The 21,611-nt window shown below is 33.0% G+C and overlaps 2 protein-coding genes across 2 annotated transcripts; one reads left to right on the top strand and one right to left on the bottom strand.

Annotated features, from left to right (window-relative positions):
• Positions 1-2,340, top strand: LOC145613183 (putative trehalose-phosphate phosphatase D). Its single transcript, XM_081668246.1, has 8 exons — positions 1-411; positions 504-644; positions 777-848; positions 993-1,232; positions 1,330-1,410; positions 1,523-1,592; positions 1,702-1,865; positions 1,982-2,340. The coding sequence occupies exons 1-8, from the start codon at positions 148-150 to the stop codon at positions 2,048-2,050; spliced, it is 1,101 nt and encodes a 366-aa protein (XP_081524372.1). The 5' UTR covers positions 1-147; the 3' UTR covers positions 2,051-2,340.
• Positions 2,341-15,451: 13,111 nt separating this feature from the next.
• Positions 15,452-17,236, bottom strand: LOC145615210 (transcription termination factor MTERF8, chloroplastic-like). The gene has a single exon (XM_081670278.1). The coding sequence runs from the start codon at positions 17,010-17,012 to the stop codon at positions 15,855-15,857; it is 1,158 nt and encodes a 385-aa protein (XP_081526404.1). The 5' UTR covers positions 17,013-17,236; the 3' UTR covers positions 15,452-15,854.
• Between the last annotated feature and the right edge of the window lie 4,375 nt (positions 17,237-21,611).

The raw sequence follows: 21,611 nt of genomic DNA, 5'->3' as shown, positions 1-21,611 counted from the left end.
TCTTTCTCTTATTTCATTTCCCCTGTTTTTTTTTCCTCTGTTTCTCTCTCTACTTTTACTTAACTTCTCTCTCTTTATTTCTTCTATCCTTCTTTTCTTCTGATTGTTTTTCACCAGCACAAGCAGCAACAACAACAACTTGAGAAAATGACTAACCAAAATGTAGTCGTTTCCGATGCGAAATCGAGCATGAAAGTGGCTGTTGCCATGGCTATGTCAAACCCATCATTATTCTCCCCGGCTGTGCCGAAGCCCCCGGCTTCTTCAGCCGGGCGTTTTATTCGCCGAAAGCCAGTTAAAAAGCTTGAGACTCAAGGTGGTCCAACTAAGATTAATGCTTGGGTTGATTCAATGAGAGCTTCTTCTCCTGCTAAATCTCCCCCTTCTTCTCCTGAGCATGATTCTTGGATGGTAATAACTTAAAAACAAATTTGATTACCATTTTTATTATAAATTTAATTTTATTACAATATTCAAAATTCTAAAATCGTGTTCATATTCAGATGACACACCCATCAGCATTGGAAATGTTCGATGAGATCGCGAAAGCGTCTAAGGGAAAGAAAATTGTCATGTTCCTTGATTACGATGGTACTCTTTCGCCCATTGTCCAAGACCCTGATCGCGCCTTCATGTCTGACGAGGTTTGTTTATACCATTACCGTCATTTATTACCACCTATCAAACAAACCGTTACTAAAAATAATACTATGGATTACTTAATTTTGCCGTAATAACATTCATTTCTAATTAATTCGATTGATTTATTCGATCAGATGAGAGCCGCGGTGAAGGCAGTGGCAAGATACTTTCCTACTGCTATTGTTAGCGGGAGAGGCAAGGACAAGGTACATTATAAACTCGCAATTTTCTATTTTTAGAACATACACTATTACTTTAACAAAACATATATAGTAAATATGTTTACATATATTTCTTCTCTTGGCCTAACTAACAAAAATATAATTATTTCTCGTACTTGTTTTCTCTAGGTTCACGACTTTGTGAAGCTTAACGAGTTGTATTACGCGGGTAGCCACGGTATGGACATCGAAGGACCGGCACACGGTACCAACGATAAATCGGTCGTATGCCAGCCTGCAAGCGAGTTTTTACCAATAATCAATCAAGTGTACAAAAAGTTGGTCGTGAAAACTCAGTGTATTGAAGGTGTTAAAGTTGAAAGTAACAAGTTCTGTTTATCGGTCCATTTTCGCTGCGTTGAAGAGAAGGTATATTTTATTGTAACGAATCAATAAAATTTTAATTCGAGTCACTTCGGGTTTTGTTACAGTATAGTAATCGTTACTTTCTTGTATAAATTTTCAGAAATGGCCTGAACTTGCTGAGCTAGTGAAAGAAGTTCTTAGTGACTATCCTAATAAGCTTAGAATGACTTATGGAAGAAAGGTATGTAGAATGTACATAATATATTAAATTTCAATATTACATATAAATTTTTTATTATATGATAAAATAAAATTATTCTCATGATATTTATGTTGTTTGACTGAAATTATAGGTACTAGAAATCAAGCCCACCATTAAATGGGACAAAGGCAAGGCCCTTGAATTTTTGTTGGAGGCACTTGGTAAGTTTTTGCTACTACCTTATTATATTATAAATATATTCTTAACTTTGTTATAATAAATTTTTTTTTCTCTTATATATAACTTTATTCTTTGATTTATTTTTAACAGGTTATGCAAACTCTAAAGATGTTTTACCAATTTACATTGGAGATGATAAAACTGACGAAGATGCATTTAAAGTTCTAAGGAAGAAAAAACAAGGATTTGGTATACTTGTTTCAAAGTTTCCTAAGGAAACTTCTGCTGCATATACCCTACAAGACCCCTCTGAGGTAATTAATTACTACGAAATATATTTTAAGCTCGATTATTAATCATAAATTTATCACTTGGACCGTCTAATCGTACTTGGTTACTAATTATTGTTTCGAACACTCAATTTTTTTAGGTAATGTGCTTTCTACAACGGATGGTGGAATGGAAGCAAGTATCTCAGCGTGGTTACTATAGAACTTGATGAAGATAATTATTAAACAAGAACAATCAACTTCAAACCCCGTAATATTTTTGTTAATGGGGTTGATTGTGTAATTAGTTTTTAATTTTTGTTTACGGCAATGGAATGAAATAGAAGCTAAGCAAGCATTATGTAATATTAGTACGTAGGGAGGGAAAAAAAGGGGGGATTTGAAAATCAAATACCCCTCGGATTTTGTTGTTAAGTAGCTTAATGTTGGATCGTATCGGATTGTAAGTTTCAGGATACCCTATGTAATTATTAATTTTCCATGGTGAATATATTAGTGGAAAATATATATTGCAATTTGGAATCTACATCTACTTTTTATAATTGTGAGTTGATTGTATATATTCTTGGAGCATAAAGCAACCACAACATTGAACTAGCGAATCCTTTACATTCTATGTACGTTTATTATACATGGAAAAGAAAACCATTGAACTATTGAAGATTGTTGTCTGATAACAAATTCCAAGGAATATGCAAGAGTATCCGAGAAGAAACCATTCTTCTTTGTATATGGAGCTTAATATATTAAAAAATATAGAACACTTGCCTAAATTCATTATTAATTGATCTTAATTAGGTCGTCTTCTCTTTAACTTAAAAATAAATAAGTTCTTATAAAACTAGATAGTTTGATCCATCACTTTCATTTATTCCGTTTCCCATATCGAATTACAAGTCGATAACTACTTCTAATAATTATGTAATTGGACTTTGACTTAGCTTGATCATTAATTGTAGAGAAAATTATCTCATCAAACTAGTAGTACATTTTTTTAATGGTAAGATAGAGGGAGCCCCCGGGAGATGAGGAACAAACCCCCAACACTGAAGGGGGAGAAGGAGCTGAGGGAGATAGAAAGACTAACCATCCCTCCACTCCTGGATCATCTTTAATCAAATTACATACATACTAGTATAAAATAAACTAGTTACACGTTTTATACGGTATGGTAGAACTTTTTCTAATGGAAAATTCCAACATCTTATTTTAAACTCTTCCAATATCTTCATTAGCTCTAAAAAAAACTACCATATAAAGATGGTCAATTAAAAATATTTCTTTTTAATGCTCCACTAGTGAGTAAATCGTTCACATATCATTGATTCTTTGGTTGGTCTCTCGAGATTGTAATTGACTCGAAAAATTATAAGGAAGCAAATAGAATTAATTATGTTCTTTGTTGAAAATTTGATAAAAAGGTTGCCACTTGCACTTAATTGGATATATAGTCCTTACAACAAGCGTACCATGTGCAATCTTTACAATACTCTTTGTCCATCTTACAAAAAAGTTACATAACTCCGAACATCATAAGGATTATGAAATTTATCTTTAGTTTTTGGATAGTTAATTTTATATCCATCAATATTTTTGCTTTTATCAGCCATCATCAAAGCCAAAAACAAAAAGTTTGAATAGAACACTTGTATAGGTTATGTAACTTGCAAACCATGGAATATTAAGATCTTCAATTCACTATTTATTTCCAAACTTCTCTTATTTAGAATATACAACTTTAGAAGCAATTTGCAATTAGTCAAATCAATATGCTAATTCCCTCCTCTCTACTAGCTTTTTCTCCTCCCGACGATTCCCTCCTACAACTTGGGTATGAGGTCAATCGAGGGGTTAATATAAATAACTTTTATACAAGTATATTGTAAACACTAACTTTATAGTCACCTCAAATCACATGAAAGTCAACTTTGCAAAGGGGGTGACTTTACATGATCAGGAGTGGATAATCCTGTTGTATTAGTACACCCCCGATGCATACATATACAAGACCTATACGGCAAAAACTAATCGTAATTCCATGCCCTGAAATGTGAAAGCAAAGGTACGTATCTAAAAAGAGACTGTAAGAGTACCAATTAGCAGAAACCATTGATCCAGTACACACTTTAATATAAAAAAACCAAGTAAAATCTGATACACAGGGATCAAATTCTGTTTGTTAAATTAAGATAAAATGCAAATAAACTGCAGAATAATAGAAAAAGATAAAGAGTATCATCTTTATGTATAGTTTAGATATTATGCCATAATAGTAAACTACTAATACATAAAAGATTATCCCACAAAAGCATCATAATAATTGCATCCCACCTGAAACTGAAAGAAAGATCAAAAATTAATCAGATTAATTTACAAGTGTCACTGTGTCAGTTAGCCACCATTACCTAAATAAAACAATGTCAGTTTGGCTGCTATACTTCAAAATTAATGCTTTTTAATTATTAATTACTTGATTAATTACATTATTAATGCTTAAATTAAAGGTAAACAACAGTATTATCAGAGGTAGTGTGTTGTAAGTCTGCTGTACTTGCACTAGAAGCATTTTATTGAGCAACATATGTGAGCCATATTAAACAGTTGTAAAAGTTAATGGAAAAAGAGTCAGAGATATCCAACTTCAATCCAACAATAGTTGGACTCTTCATTTTACCTCGAGTACTACACCTGTAACTAGGTCCCTCGATATTTGGGTATACATGAACTTGATTTGACACACAACTGAGAATTTTCATAAAGCAGTTGAGTTTGACACTTGCTTTTACATACATCCATACCTGGTATGAGTTATGGAGAGTCCGAGTAACATAACAAGTCATTAAATGGCTCTAGGAAATGTAAGTCATAGCCAAACTAAATAACATCATTGTCAAACTTTTCTAATCATGTAAGGCACATCACCACTTCCCTCAAATGATTCTAATAGCATTTTCATCTTTTTTTTCTGGAAGAAGCTTTCCATTATAAGGTAATGATTAAAGATTTTACATTATGGCTAAGATTTGGAGCTTCTCCAACTTGGAAAAAAAACAATTAGGAAGTGCCTTGCTCGCGCCCTATCTTTCCAAAGGGCGCGAGCAGTGGCCTCTTCTCTAATAACATTGACACCCGAGTGGAACACTAGTAGGAAAACTACGTTTTCACTTTATTTGATTGATCAAGGCATTAGAGAATTTTTGTTTGGATGAAGTAAAATAATGTAGGTAGTTTGCTCATCAGTCAGGAAAAGATCCCATCCAAGGGGAAAGTGTGGTGTTCCATAAATAGAATTTGATGACTAGTAAGTCCAAATTACATGGATAAGTATTGAGATCAAAATTCTATTTATAGAATGCATATATTTGTCTAATAGGCTTGCCAAACAACATATCAACATCAATGTTAACACACCCGCCGTAATAATCAACTTTGGCATGCCTTGAATTCGTCTACCTTAATCTAGGTTAGCTAACATACTAGTTAAGGAAATATAAATCCGAGGATATATATATATATATATATATATATACATTGGATGTACACATTAACGATGCATCTTATACATACAACGCACTCATCATGTACCGCGATTTGTATAAGAGATACAGATAAATTTAAAGAAGACGCTATCTAGAATGATAGATTATGACAAGTAAACTAAAGTTGATTATGCCTTCCATGGCAACTTTGTCTAGTTCCAACTAACTCATTTCTCCATTTATCTTGCATTCTTACTGGATTACATTTGATAACTTGTAATACCATAATGGAAAAAATACAATTGTATGAAAGGATAAAAAGATATCACATTATCCTTGTTATATCCATTTTAACTGTCTTTCACACAAATCACTAAATGATGGTACAATAACAGATAAAAACAAAAGAGCTTAGGGGTTCAAGGTTTTAAGCCAAAGGAGTAAGAAAAGCTTTTGCTTCTTTTCTTGAACATCTTTCACTATTCTCCATAATATCAAATTTAATTAATAAATAACTATGTTATTTGGACTCAGGTTCTGCGACGTGTCCAATTGTTATATGCAACAATTTTATGACATATTGGTATTCTTTACTCCAAATTGAGCGAAATAGGTATTAAATAAATGTCCATATATATGTATATACACAAATTCGACTGCATGTCGAGGTATTGACACGAGTAACTGGAGTAAAATACATTGTTCGAGTAACGTGGATTGGCATTGTTAGCAAAAAAGAAATGGGTCAACTCGATACATGAAAATTATTAATCACAAGGCCAATTATATGGAGCTAATGGTTAATACTTTCTCAAGAAGCAATTGATCCAAGGAATATAAGTGAATATATTAGGAGGTAAAGGAGACAAGATTTTATAAGATTTGAGTTGTTAGAAACAAAATGAACATTACGAGGCAATTGCTCCCAATCAAAAATGTATACTTTGTGATTGGGTGCCTAGATTCAACCGATCCCACCTCAAAGGTTGTTAATTGTTGTTTCCAAGTCTAGACTCTAGCTAGATATATATTAGTGGATATTACACAAATTATATTAGTTTAATTAATTAATTAATTATATTAATCAACAAAAAAAATTATATAATAATAATTGAAAAAAGGGTAGGTGGTGAAAGGGAAATCCACTAAAAAACATTGAGATGAACAGAAAATTTTAGAACAAAAATTTAAAAAAATGGTTGAAAGAGGAGTTGGCTTCCACTAGAAAAGAAGAGAGAGAAAGAGAGTTTGATGTGAAGAAGACATAATAGTAGAGTAATGGGGACACCAAAAATAATGCTTCCAATGTCCAAGCCATGAAAATCTATGCCTCTTTTCATTCAGGCGTGTAAAGAAAGAGCTCCACTTAGGCCTTATATCTCCCATCATTGATGCCCTTATTACTTATAATTAAACAATGCTACTCTTTACCCCCAATTATTGGAGGAAATAGTACACTTGTCCTAGCCTAAACCTTGTCATTAAGTCTTATTAAACCTAATGTACCAACTCCCTTTTATTTCTTCTTACTTTACAATTCTCAACAAGTATCTGTGTCGGATCTTAAACTAGAGCGTGTACGTGTACGTGTAGACACATTATTTTCGATCAACTACTACCTGTGTTGGATACTCTACACTTAGATGGACAACTCATTTGACACCAAAACCTTTCATTATTTTCCCTAAGTAGTCGTATGTGAAACCTAATTGGGCATGTACTTGTGTTAACAAATGCGAAAAAAATTATTAAAAACAACTAACAAAACATATAGACTTAATGTTTTTCACTAGCAATGTGTCAACTACACCCATGAATAAGTGAGAAAAGTTTATCAGTCTTGATGAAATCGTATATTATAAGGCATGATAATTTTAAAGTTAAGGAGTTTAATTATATATATAGAACTCCATAAACAAAAATGAAACAAACTCTTAAACTAGACACAATTACATAAAATCATCATCATAGTCCAGTATATTTAACATACATCGTAATGGGACGTTTCACATTTGTAGTGAATAATGCAAACATTTTTCAAAGCATATCCTAACAAATTGTATTAATTAAGTACTTCTAGTAGAGTCCAAGTAACAAAGTTGCCCTAATATTTCAAGTTGAATAAACATATAAATAACTAAACTGATATGACACTCGATCACATACCTATATCTAATATCAATCCCCCGAACTTGAAAATATAGCTCCCTTCCTCAGTTCCTCCTTTACAATCACTCTCCAACTAAACTGATATGACACTCGAACACATACCTATATGGCTAAATCTAATACCAATCCTCGAACTCGAAAACATAGCTTCCTACCACCTTTACAATCACTCTCCTAGCTTTAAAGTAGCAGCTATTTTTCAATGTACATACATCTATCACTTTTCTCCCAGAATATCAGACTCAATTATTATACTATAACCTCCATCCATTACATAAGAACTATACAAGTACTAGTATTCTGTATACTCCACAGAATTAGAACAATTCAGAAACACCTCTGCCGCCTAAGATTGCTACACACACTACTAACACAGTACAAGATCTCTCCATAATTTAAACCACTCCGAATAAAACATCACATTTAATTTAATTTAATTCTTCCAAGTACATAAACTAATTATTTTGTATAATTATTGTTGGTTATAATAAAGCGAGTTTATACTACGTGTGAACTAATCCGTTCACTAAGGCTGGTCCCCAAAACTTAAACCTCCTTTCATTACCTGGGGATCTGAATGCAGAATACTAACCTTTTCTTTTACAAATTATGTCTCGTATAATTTTTTATTTTTTTTTTCTTAAGCATCTCTTGTGGTCCAATCTCCCAAAGCTTAAGGAATAGTTGCTGTTCGATTCGATTGAAAATTATCAAATAAGCTCGCTCTTAAGGTAATAAAAATAATGGCTAGATCCACCGGCCGTAAGGGGTGCTCCACCATTCAAATTTTAGATTCGCACATGTTGCGTGTATTAATACATATAATTATATATATTGATAAATATAGATCATCGTATAGCGAGTAATGACCTCGCTGTAGGAAACAAACGGATAAGATGTCTGCACAGCGAGGTTGTGCCCTGTACCAGAAGAAGTTTCGATGGCTGCGATTAACCAATCGCGGTTTGCGTGATAATCTTTGATTAGTTTAACGAACAATAATTATAAATAAGGCATAGTTGTCAAAACAGTAGAGTTATGCTAGATCAATAATTATATTAACTTTGAGGGGAGTACACCAAATCTTGGTTATTTTATTTGTAATGATGGATTTAATAGGCTGGCATTTTCAGAATGAAGAAAAGTTAAAGAGATTTTTAAGGTCCATTATATAGAGTAATGATTCTTACTTTGAATCCGTATAAACAGGGAAATTTACTTTCATCATCACCTCATAATTCTAGGTCTTCTTTTATTTTAATTAATTTGTAATTAATTAGGTTAATGGCGAGTATTATAGTGCAAATCAGTGTCCCAAAAACAACGTTTTTTATTTTTATTTTTATTTTTATTTATTTTTTTTATTTTTATAAATGTTAATTTGATAATAAGATTCTCCATAATGTCACGTTTCGTGTATGAAACTTTTTGAGCTATCGCTTTGTAATGATGGGTTCTAGAACAACCATGAGAATGTAACATATAATTATGTATGAACATATATATATACGGAGTTGTATATAAAATTATTGGAGATACTCATATTGTACTGTATAAGTGTATATTATAAGAAAGTATGTTTGTTAGGGATAGATCTTAGTTGTTCTTATTCTCTAAGCAACCTCAAATTATACCTATTATGTTCCCGCATATTAAGTACGGAGTAATTATATACGAAGTAGTTTTTTTCGGGGATCCTAATGAAAATTTTTAAATGCAAATTTTGATCATTAATATCACTGCTAATGCACAAGTAAAAATTATAAAAGGTAAATATTTTGAAGCTACATGTGGAAGTAAATATGAAACGTCTCACTTAATAATAACTTATTGTTTCAACTGTATTGATTCACGGATAAAATTTGTGAAGTTTGACCATATAAAGATGTGTTGCAAAATAATGGAGGAAGTATATTATTATTGTGACGACTATATTAATTGAAACAGATTATTATGTTTTTGTAATGAGGATTGTTCAAGGACTAATCATTTGTATGGTAATCGCATATACTAGGTCAGAAAATGAGCTTAAACTCTATCTAAATTATACTCATTAATAAAATAATTCATGGAAATTCCATTAGAATAGAGAATTTGACTGTGATAAGGGTAATTAATGATCAGTTGTGATCAAGAATACAAAATTAGCCGTCAAGGTGATGGTGTTTCACCCTAAAATGGCTTGATTTTATGGGTTAAAGAACGTAGATATAGTGAGCGAGTTGATGGTAATTGACACCCTTCTATTCACTAATCATCATATGTTTAGCAACAACAATTGCGAACTAGAAAGAAATATGCTAGCTCGTGGATTATATGAAGGTTGTTGATTAGAAAGGTTGTAATGGCCTGGCCTAATGATCTCTTCAATGATTCATGCTTGTCTTGCGTCGGCGAGCAGCTTGCACAATTGACTGGCATTAAATCCCTTCTAAGTAAAATGAGTGATTGTAGTCTTGTTTACTATGCCCTCTTGTTCAATGTAACTTCTTTAGTCTGCATCTTTCTATGAGTGATTAGTAAAGAAAAAGAAATTGAATTGGAGGAGACATGCTTATTTCAGTCATATGTATCATTTACAGATTAATAAGATTATGCGGTTTTGTTCCTTTTGTTTGGTACGTAACAAAAGATTTGTTACAAATAAAAGTGGCATAGGACAACAACTCACATGTGAGTTCTTCATAATAACTTAAAAAGAAACACTTTGTTTAGAGCAAATGTACCGTAATGCTTACTTTAAATAAGACTCATAAACAAGCTAGGTGCATCGTATATTCTCACACAAAAGGTAGCCGCCTTTAAAATAATCAAATTGAACATAACCACAAATTCTCTCTACAATACTAAAATTTGTACTACAATCCATCATCCTTGAAAAGTTGGTCGACGACTAGATCGATTCTTTCATCGATCATGAGAGACTGACACTTCAGCTAGTGTAGTAATCTTACCTCATGTACTATATAACATAATCTAACACATGCCAGAGAAAAAGGGACAAGCTAAAGCAAGTGAAGGAGCAAATAATTTATAAGCATAGGCTTTAATTTGAGGGTTGCATATTCCCAAGTCATATACTATACACTAAAAACTAGTACTATAGTAGCTTCCAATTTTCTTGCATCATGTTCTAAACTTTCAATTGGCCCTTCTAAAAATAGCACATAATTGGTACCAATGCAGCTGGCAATCTTCCTAACCATTGGTTTCGAAATCATATAATTAAACGTGCTTGTAAGAACAACACGATGCGAACATAACAAGCATATATTCATCGTATCACCTATGTTATATAGGCATCACTTGTCTTCATACATCAAATTTGTCAAAGCAGTTAAAAATGATCTCAAAGCTGTACACGAATGATCGATTTGATCAGGTGGTTCGGTCACATGGGATGAACATCTATCACTGCAAAAGAAATGAAACACAAAAGAAAGATAAGGATACGTGGTGCAAAAAGTCGTCGTATTAGAAAGTTGAACTAAAGATGATAAATCTAACCTACTTTGAATTTTAGCATATGATATGATATGATATGATATGGTATGATACAAGACCACAAATCGATTGGTGATCGAGAATTCACCCCATGTCATCGGAAGATGGCATGATATCTTATTATGATTTGCTTATATGTTAGTTTATATATACATCTATCTTTTGTACATGTTCTTGTTCTTTAGCTAGCCAACTGTTTGTTATCTAATTCTTCCTTTTGCTTTTTGTTGCCTTTACTCGATCTCGAGTATTCGAGTATTGAGTCTCTTATGACTTATTATTGTGTGATCTTTATACTGTTTTATTTCTTTGCTTTGAGTGGCTTTCGTTTTCGCTTATGAATCTTGATCAACATGTTTTGGGACAGAGAGATGCTAGTTAGATAATGAAAGCTTTGGTAGTCAAATTGGTTAGAGCTTTATGGCATTGTCACCTTATGACTTCTTGAACTGAATTTCGTTTGGTTAGCTTTTAAGTGAAAATTGGACCAGAGAATCACTTGTTTGGGCCACTAGCTAGCTTGAAGAATATGAAAACTTCAAGGCTAAACCTTGAGGCTGATACGTCAACCCGTTGAAAATAATGCTAAAAATTAGTATATATACTTCGTAATTTGATTATTGTATGTGATGTATGCTTTAAATTTTTTTACAAAAAAACCATAAAAATTACCAGTGTATAAAAACTAAGGGTATCTTAGGTAGTTATGAAATTGTTCAAGAGTTAGGGCTTGTTCACATTTACTGAATTGAGCTGAACTGAACTGAACTGATTGGAGCTTAACTGAACTGAACTGAACTGATTGGACTGAATTGAACTGAACTGAATTAAGCTGAAATGAATATTTTATAAGAGAGGGAAATTAAGAGCTGAACTGAACTGAACTGAACTGATTGGAGCTGAACTGAACTGATTAGAGCTGAACTGAACTAAACTGAACTGAAATTAAGTAAATATGAACAGGCCCTTAGCTTATAGAATAAAGTTTATTAGTTAAAATTATAAATTTTAGGATTCTGTTAATCTTATTGACAAGTCAGTGTGTTAATTCTAGTTATGCTGCTAAATTGTAGCAATGTAAGTTACAGTATATTTATGAGCATGTAAAAGCTTTTGGTGTGCAATATGATTAGTTAAGAAAAATGAATAGTAATGAGATTATATTTATTGTAAATATCTTCGTCAAAAAAATAAATAAATAAATAAATAAATTGTTATTGATACTCCAATACAACCTTCCTTGAGTAATTCTCAAAAGTTGATGCTAAAGGTTACGAGTACAAATGAAAGAACAAACGTTATTTTTGTTTGACCAGATAGTCATTATATATGTTTCTTTTTGAAATGCCAACATCAAAATATACTAATATAGACTATGAAATTATTACTAAATAGTAAATACTAATATACTCAAATGGAGAAAAGTAGCCTAGGGCTCACAATGCTAGGATAAAATCAAATGGAATTCTAAAACAATATTAGTTTTGAAATGTCAATATAATAATAGAATGCTAGCCATGGTCACTAACCTACGATGCTTCTTGGCTAGTGGTGCTAATTTGCCAAATTCTGCAGGCACGGTGCACCCGTAAGCCATTGAGCCTCATTCCGAGTTGAGCTTACCTTGAAGAGTCTCAAGCAAGCTCAATGTTCTAAGGTCAGCGAACTTCAAGCTCAAGGTGTGCCTATCTAGGCTTGGTCTTGAGTTCTTGACTCGGGTCGTTAGCATCCCTAACTCCCTAAGCCTAATCTCCACAGAATTACTTGTTAACTGAACTTCAAGGGCAATGTGAGCCTATCTAGGCTTGGTCTTGGACCAAGTCCGAGGTCCGTAGGAAATATGACTAGTTGACCACCATCGTCGGCCTTGAGTCTAGGCCCTTAAATATATAGTAGCCCAGCGATGTATATTGGCCCAAAAGAAATTGTTGCCCTTTACAAAAATAATACTAGTTTGATGATACTTTCTACTACGTATTACTAAAAAAGTTGAAAATTATTGTAATGGACTGCTTTTCTTAATGTTCTTATGCTTGTAGATCAGTAGATGGCTTATATAATCTTCACGGTTTACAAATATGTTTTGTCGCAAGAAGGCAAAAACCATACTATCAACAATGCACAGAACATTACAGCCCTGTAACAAATCGCGAACAAAAAAGATTTCTTACAGCCTGCAGGGCCTGCATCACATAGCCTCATCAAGATGTACTAGAATGAGCTCCTTAATTGCCATCAATCGGCAACAGCCATGCCAAGGGACAAACAAAAAACCAGCATCGAAAACATTTTACAAGAAAATGCTTGCTCAATGTTTACCACATCTTGAATAAATGCGAAATTCAACTGATTAATCCTGATGAGTCCGCCAACTTGTTGAGAAGATGAGGTGAGATCCGCTAATTTATTATCAGACATTAAAAACTAAGTAATATGAATAACAAAATTGTCACCCTTGAAAGGCATCCCCTAGGTCAATAACTTTATAATAAGATCGTCTCAGAAAAGATTTTTCCAAAAATTTCCAAAAAATACAAGGGTGGACAAAAGGGTAATTGGGTAAATATCAAAGCTCTGCTTTACCCCTAATTTTAAGGTAATATTAGAGAGTAAATCCATCCTGTCGGAACTAAAACCCAATAATAATGTTATACAACAGCAGTGATGAAGCACATGAGTCGAATAGAGTAAACAGCACTTGGAAGCGAGAAACCCCACCCAGCCTTGTTGCATACTTGCGTTGATGCAACACAACCAAAGCCTCAGACCAAGGATGACCCGGAGGGAAACCGAGGAAAAAGTAGCTGGTGGTTGGAGTCTGATGGGGACATGCAATTCCCAAACGAAGGGCAGGGTAAGATCTACTCCGTAGAATGACATTGGAAGTAAACCAAAACCGCCTTTGAATCACCCAAGCAGATTACAGAGTCAACAAAACAAAACAAGGAGCTACATGACAGAAACTTAGTGTTAGAATATACACATTGGATTATAAAGTAGTTGGTTACTTGTATTCCTTGGCTAATGTACTTAGTAGTATTAATAGCACAAATAGTATGATGTAATAGTATCATTGTATTCTAACATTTTCATTCTAAAGAATATACTCTCATTTTTCTCTCTCTTCCTCCAAGCTCCTTTCAAGCTCTTCAATGGCAGCATACTCTCTCTTCTATTTTCTTCCTCCTTAGATCCATAATTGTAACACTTAGCAATAAAGGAATCCACCAACTAGATCCGTGCAGCAAGACCCACAATCTATGGTGCCATGTTTAGTAGTAAGATGGACAGCAGCAACACCAACCACCAACACAGTTCCACAGCAATACCTATACTTCAATTAACTAGTAGCGATAACATCTTTAGACAATTGCCAATCTCAGCATTGACCACTTTGATCTAGCATGCAAAGAAGAGCAATATATGTTCCTCCATAGAAACCTTCATCTTAATGTGGCCTAATATATACTTCGTATTTGATGAAAAGCTTTGACCCGAAGGAAACCTGAAGTCTTCAACCTTGCAACAGCAGCATAGACACCAACAAAATTTACTGCTCTCATAAGCTATTGTCTATTTGTCTAGTGGAAGGAAGCAGAATACACCAGTTTACTGCTTCAAGACAGCAAAACATTGAATCTCTAACCGTAAAAACCAGATTGAGGAAACCACAGTCCCCAACCAATATACCATCAAAAAGTGGGGATAACACAGCCTAGGTGGTCAAATTACCCATGATTCTGTTCCACATTTAGTAATAAAGAAAAGTGCAAAGATAGGGCTGCTAACAACTTAATCAACATGATTGAAGGTCATTGATGAATGGTGAAACTGGCCCGATGATGAAATTTTCCATCAGTATTCAGGATAGGTCTGTCTGTCTGCTGCTGACTAAGTAAAATCCAAGACAAGAGCACACAAAAAAGCAGATGGGGTCCAAAATTTTGAAAAGAAAAAAAAAATGGTATACAATGTCTAGCTTATAACAAAGGGAAAAGCAAGAGAAACGATAAGCTTTAAGATTAAAATTGGATACGATGCGGCTCAAATGGACATGAGAGGCAAGGCTGGGTACTAAGTCTACTAACTAGGATCGTTCTCTCTCCTCTCCTCTCACTCTTGGAGTCTTGGAGAATAAATACCTATATAGACAGAGTTCATGTCTGCAAGCTGAGACTGAAATTTGTCGAAATTGTCTCCTTTGCTGAAGAAGTTTTAATGTCCCTAAATAAATTTATTCACTAATATACAAGGCCAATGCAAAAGAAATTACTATTCCCAGCTACATGATAAAACAATTGATTCAAGTGTGATTGTCATACTTTATCAATGTCAGAAGACTCAGACCAAGCACTGATTAGATTCATAATTAAAACATCAAAAAGCTCTGAAAATAACCAAGCCAACCAGAACATGCTTACCAAACAATCCTTAGCAAATTTCTCTAACCAAAATAAGAGAATCAAGTGAGGCAGAAAATTATCAAACCCATGTTATTCCATAAGGTTACAAGGATGCAACTCTCAAGTAACACAGAAGCAAGAAGAGCTCAATACATGAGTTTTAATCAAATCAATCTAATCCAGGCAGTCCCTGGTCAGGATTGACATCTGTTTGAGCATTGATATCATTGGCCTTCACATTTTACAGATGTGAATCATTGAACTACCAAAAAGTAATACTAGTGAAAGCCCGAGTGGGGGATCAATCACAGTGTATCTTTGCAAAATTCTGATACAAACAACAAGCATAAAAAATACAGAATAGGTGGTACCTGATTTGAAATAATGTTGTGATGGAAGAACTCCAATTTGATCGCATTAAATCAAAGCCAAGAGATGTAAATTTTCTTCTCTAAAGTCTAAATACCAACCGAAGATTCAAATCCTGTGCTAACGAGGTATTTCTTACCAACATCACCAATTTCACTAGCATATGGAAGCACAAATGTCTGTATGAATCTCTTGTTGGCAATCTTACATATAGTACTCGGCCTAGGCTCCTTATGAAGCAAATTCTTTGACAAGAGTACATTGACAATATCCAAGCGAGGCTTAATCCTAAAGGCACTATAAATAAGCAATTCAGAATGCTGAACCAAATATGATACATCAACACTCCCTGAGCTAAGCAACAGCTCGGAAACCTCCAAAATCTTCTTCTCCGATACAGTAAGCACCTGAGGTGTTCTTCGAAACATGGACAGAATATCAGCTTCACTAAAACCCAAGCTTTCGAATAGCTTCACTTTGGATGCCCATTTTTCTAGAGTCATAGAACTCACAGCCCGAACGCCATGAATGTACATTTTCGAATTTCTTCCCAACCCCAACGAATCAACCCTCCCCATACAATCCCTCATAAACTCGGGTTGCACCAAGAAAAACCTAGGAAAACTAAGAAGAGTTTGCCTAATTTGCAATTTGCTAATCCCACAATGTTCCATCAACTGAATGTTAGGCAGCAGACTTTTATCCAAATCATTAGTAAGAAACCAATTGCAAAGCTTTAACAGCTTAATAACATCATTGTTCGAACCCAATACACTTTGCAACACAGAAATCGTCGAAACGACACGATTAACTGATCGAGACAGGGTCAATATTGACGGAACAGAACATAATAAATCAGCCAATTCATCATCTGAGAAACCTAAATCCTTAATTCCTTTGACTTTACCACCAACAGACTTGTTAACATTAATAGCAAGAACACGAGGATGACGTACGACTAATTCCTCCAACTGGGTACCCGAAATTCCTTTATTTTTCAAGAAATCAAGAACTAAATCGGATTTTTTATAGTCCTTCAAAGGGGTCAGAAGAGTAGCAGTTTTTGAAGCATTTTCTTGAGAGAAATTGTGGTTGGTAATCAAATAATTCGTAAATTCACAATTGGGTTTTTCAATTTGGGTCACTTGAGTTGAGAAAAAGGAAAATTTGGGCAGATTGATGAAATTTGAAGATTCATGTTTGAGTGAAAAAGATGTTAGGGTTCTTCTTAAAATTTGAAGAGTCATTGTTTGTTCTTCAGCAATAATTAGTTCTCCAACAATCAGGCATTGAGCAAAACTATTACAATTCGTAATATTCAGAGAGAAGAGAGAGAAAATGGATGAACTACTTGCCTGACTGATGAACTGGCTGAAGCTTCAAATGTGGTTCTTCGATCTCTTTCCCAATTCCCAGATTCACTGTTTTGGATTTGCGCAGCGTTTAGGGTCCCTGGAGTTACTAATTACTCGGTTAAAATTATGAGCATAATACACTAATACAGGATGGAGTTTAAATCGTCTATATTTTATTAATATTTATTTTTTATAATTTTACAATGTTGATAATTGAAGTTATTAGGTAAAAATATGCGTTTGTATGCTGATAATTGAAAGGTGTTAACTTAAAAAAATCGAGGAAGTACGATAGAAGTAGTCTTAGCGAGTTACTTCTCTCTAACTTAAAAAAATCGAGGAAGTACGATAGAAGTAGTCTTAACGAGGAACTATTATTTGCAACATATACTATAAATGAATGCTAACTATTATGTGCAACAAATGTTTTCGTTCCTTTTTAGGTTATCATTTCTCTCTATCTCTCTCCTCATCGCATACACCCAACTTTTTCTCTCTTCATTTTACACTCACAAAAAACTTTTACCTAGGATTCCGCAAACACCCCCTTTGTTGCAAATAATAGTTAACGGAGGAAGTAGTATGGATTCATAGGTTGATCGACACACGGAATAGTTTTAGAATAACAATAATCGTTGGTTGGTACATAAAACTATTTAAAAATAATAATAATAATAATAATAATAATAATAACTTACATTTGTAATGAACATCACGACTTTATAAATAACACAACATTAAAATATAAAGAACGTGATAATTTTTGGTGAAACAATTTTAATGTATTGGGTATCAAATACATTAAAGTTGGGTATCAAAGTTGGGATTTTTAAGGGATAATGCATAGTTGGGATTTTTCATTGTGAACCGTTCAAAGTTGGGATTTATAAACTCAATTTTTCCTAATAATGTTTAGTAAATAGTATTATCATGTTCTTTATTAATATAGCGAATGATCTTAGATCAATCGGAAAATCAATCATCAATAGAAGAGGTCCCAAAAGTATGTCGTCTTCATCAATCTTAATGATCCTAATTCAGAATATATACATAGACACAATTAGATGAATTTTTTTTTAAGATAAATACGCAATTAGATGAACATAGTTTATAACATAAATAGCACATAGTTCAAATCCAAAGAACATAGTTTGTGACTATAAAGAACATATGGTTTAGACCCAAGAGCATATTAATTAAACTCAATGAACATATTCATTTCAATGAATATGCCAAATGAACTTCATCTTCAACCTCCAAAAATAACACAATTTTTTTATAGATATAAAAAAACCTAAAATAATAATTTTAAAAAAAAAATACATTTTCTTTCTGTGATGAATTTGTTTACAATGATACATGAACAAATATAACAATCTAAAAACACCATCATCAACAACAAAATTATGAAATATAAATTGAAAAAAATAATTAAAAAAAAAAGAAAAAAATAATTAAAAACTATCTTCTCATTTGGTGACAAAATCTAAAATTAATATCAATTGTCAAAAACATCTATCAATCTACTGAATACTGATCTTCACGTGCAAATTGACAATCATGAATCGTGAAGGAATTCACCATGAGCCATTACTTTCTCTCTAAAAACTTTATTTTTTTCTCTTGAAATTTTATATACTCTCTAAAAATTCTCTATTTTTTCAAAAACTGATTATGAACAATTATGGATATCGCAAGCTAAAATGGAAAAAAAACAACAAAAATTCTTTAATTAAGGAGCATAAATTTAGAAAGCTAGCTTTTTTTTTTCAATGACAATTACTCCTTCCCATTCTCTTAATTTATGGTAATCTATTAAACAACTCGTTATAAAGCAATACAATAAACGTGACACACTCGACCTCACCAATCCCCTGATGACATACACAACCAAGACATTGTGGGCAAGGACGGATCTAGGATTTATACATAGGGCGGGCAATACAAAATATGATGTAATATTAAAATTTTTTTTAAAAAAAAATGCATGTAGAAAAAACATAAAGGAGATAGAAAAATAAATTACCAAATGGCTTGTTGTAGGATTAGAACCAACTAAACTAAGGGCCTGTTCACATGTACTGAACTGAGCTGAACGGAACTGAACTGATTGGAGCTGAACTGAAGTGAATTGAGTTGAAATGAATATTTTATGAGAGAAGGAAATTAGGAGTTGAAATGAACTGAACTGATTGGAGCTGAACTGAACTGAACTGAACTGATTGGAGCTAAATTGAACTGAACATAACTGAAATTAAGTAAATGTGAACAGGCCCTAAGTGTATTTTGTTAACTACAAACAATAATTAGATATATATATATATATATATATATATATATATATATATATATATATATATATATATCTTTTATATGATTTAAGAGTTGTTTTTACACCTTTTAATGACAAGCCTCTAAACTCTCAATCCTTAAATCTTATTAACTTCTAGATTTTTTTTTTTTAAAAAAAAAAAAAAGAAAAGAAAACCCTCCAAATAACTACCACATCTCCAAATTAACAAATCCATAACTTCCATTTTTTAGAAAGAAAAAATTAACTTTAACTTATACTATTTTTCTCCTAAATATACATATATATATCCCATGCATTCGCACGAATACATTCTAGTAAACTAAATTTTCTAGGCATAGGGTGGGCCGTGGCCTGGGTAAGCCCGCCCCTAGATCCGTCATTGATTGTAGGCAAATTGTAATTCTTCTTTGATAGAGTATGTAAACCGATCGTAAGTTTCAACCATCAACTTAAGTTTTTAGTTGAGTTAGTCTTTTAACATGCTATCAAGAGCCAGCGTGACACAAAGGTCAAGGGTTCGAATCTCGTACACTCTTCCTTTCAAAGTAGTATACTAAATGCTGGGTATGGTGAGGCTCATGCTACATCCACACTTTAAGCCTAATGGGCTCTCAGGTGAGGGGGCGTGATAGAGCGTATAAGCCGATCATAGGTTTTAACTATCAAGTTAAGCTTTTGGTTAAGTTGGCTCTCTAACATTCTTGCGTAAAATTCTTTCGACATACATAACCAACTAATCAAAGACACCATATTTCAACAAATAGATCACACATCTCTGGCTTGCTTGGTATCATTTTTTTTTTTTTCAGCTTTCTAATTTTTTAAAAACAAAAAATAAGAAAAAGGTGTTTTCATAGTTTTGTTGTTAACTTTCAAAATTATCATGATTTTAATAAGTTTGATCAATTTCTAATTCAATATGACATGTCATATTGATTTTGGAAAAAAAAAACACAATAATGAAAAAAATAACAGCGATACCAAATATACTCTTGATCTTTAATTTTATCAATTCAGACATTTAGTTATCCAACTACTTTGGTTATATCTTTACAATTCGATTACCTACCATTTAGTCCATGTCATTTCTATTCAAGAAACTAGAAAAATTCAAGGGATGGCTGATCATGACCAGAGATGGACATGGAGAACGAATCTATTGGGCCTCCACCACCGGTAGGGCTGACCTCCATATCCATTTATCCAATCCAAATTATAAAAAGATGGCACAACACTATGTTTTATGACCCATTTTCACGTTACATGTTTCAAATGAACATGCTCTATAAGGCCACCATTGATGTATAAAATATGTGTCACTTATTTGTTTGCCATAATACTTTTAACATGCCTAACTACATATGCTTTAAGCTTTACGTCAATTTCTTAGCAATTTTTCAAACACAAGAAGCTTCACCTTGTCACCCTCTTTATGTTATGGGTGCTCATCATACACTGATACACTCATTATTTTTTATAGCATACCTCCTCACAATTAAAGGCTTAAGTTCAGATAATTGGATTGGATTTAGTTGGGTCTAGTCGAGTTTAGTTCGACTTTGAAGCATGCTAAATCATTGTACTCATGTAGATTGGAATATGAATTGAGTCACTTTTACATTCTCTTATAATTTATATGTATGTACACATGAAAATCACTTGATCTAACTAAGAATTCTAATAACTTGCGGGACTAGTAAGTGACAACAAGTTGTTACTCGAATTGAGTTTGATTCAATTATACTATCTATCCTTGCTTCTACTCTGAATTCCCAAAGAATTTGACTATGAAGTATAACATCTTAATACCTCGAATGAACGCAGGGCCGGCTACTAGGGGAGCTCGAGCGATCACTCAAGCCCCCCCTCTTGTGGGGCCCACATATACTAGTATAAATTTTTTAAATACCTTTTTTTTTTCATGTTCCTTATAAATTTATGTAATGTAGTGCTAATGACAAGTGTAACTGCTTCTTTTTAATCTAAAGATGAATCAAAGATAAATTTAGTTAGCTTAAGTGATTTTTTTGGGGTTCAAATGGAGGAAATGAAAAAGCACTAAAGCAGGGGTTTGGTTTATTTGCTTAATTTTCTTTTTGTTTTGTATTTTTAGATTTTCATTTTTTCTTTTATGTGAGCTTTCATTTTCCTTTTTTCTTTTCTACTTTCTCTTTTAG

Source organism: Chenopodium album, chromosome 25 (genome assembly GCF_948465745.1).
Source record: "Chenopodium album chromosome 25, dcCheAlbu1.1, whole genome shotgun sequence".
Lineage (NCBI taxonomy): Eukaryota > Viridiplantae > Streptophyta > Magnoliopsida > Caryophyllales > Amaranthaceae > Chenopodium > Chenopodium album.
This window is presented reverse-complemented; position numbering and strand designations above follow the sequence as displayed.

Coding starts and splice junctions, on each gene's coding strand:
- LOC145613183 (XM_081668246.1), top strand. CDS start 148: ATGACTAACCAAAATGTAGTCGTTTCCGATGCGAAATCGAGCATGAAA. Junction 849..992: donor GCGGGAGAGGCAAGGACAAG/GTACATTATAAA, acceptor TGTTTTCTCTAG/GTTCACGACTTTGTGAAGCT. Junction 1,593..1,701: donor ATTTTTGTTGGAGGCACTTG/GTAAGTTTTTGC, acceptor TATTTTTAACAG/GTTATGCAAACTCTAAAGAT.
- LOC145615210 (XM_081670278.1), bottom strand. CDS start 17,012: ATGACTCTTCAAATTTTAAGAAGAACCCTAACATCTTTTTCACTCAAA.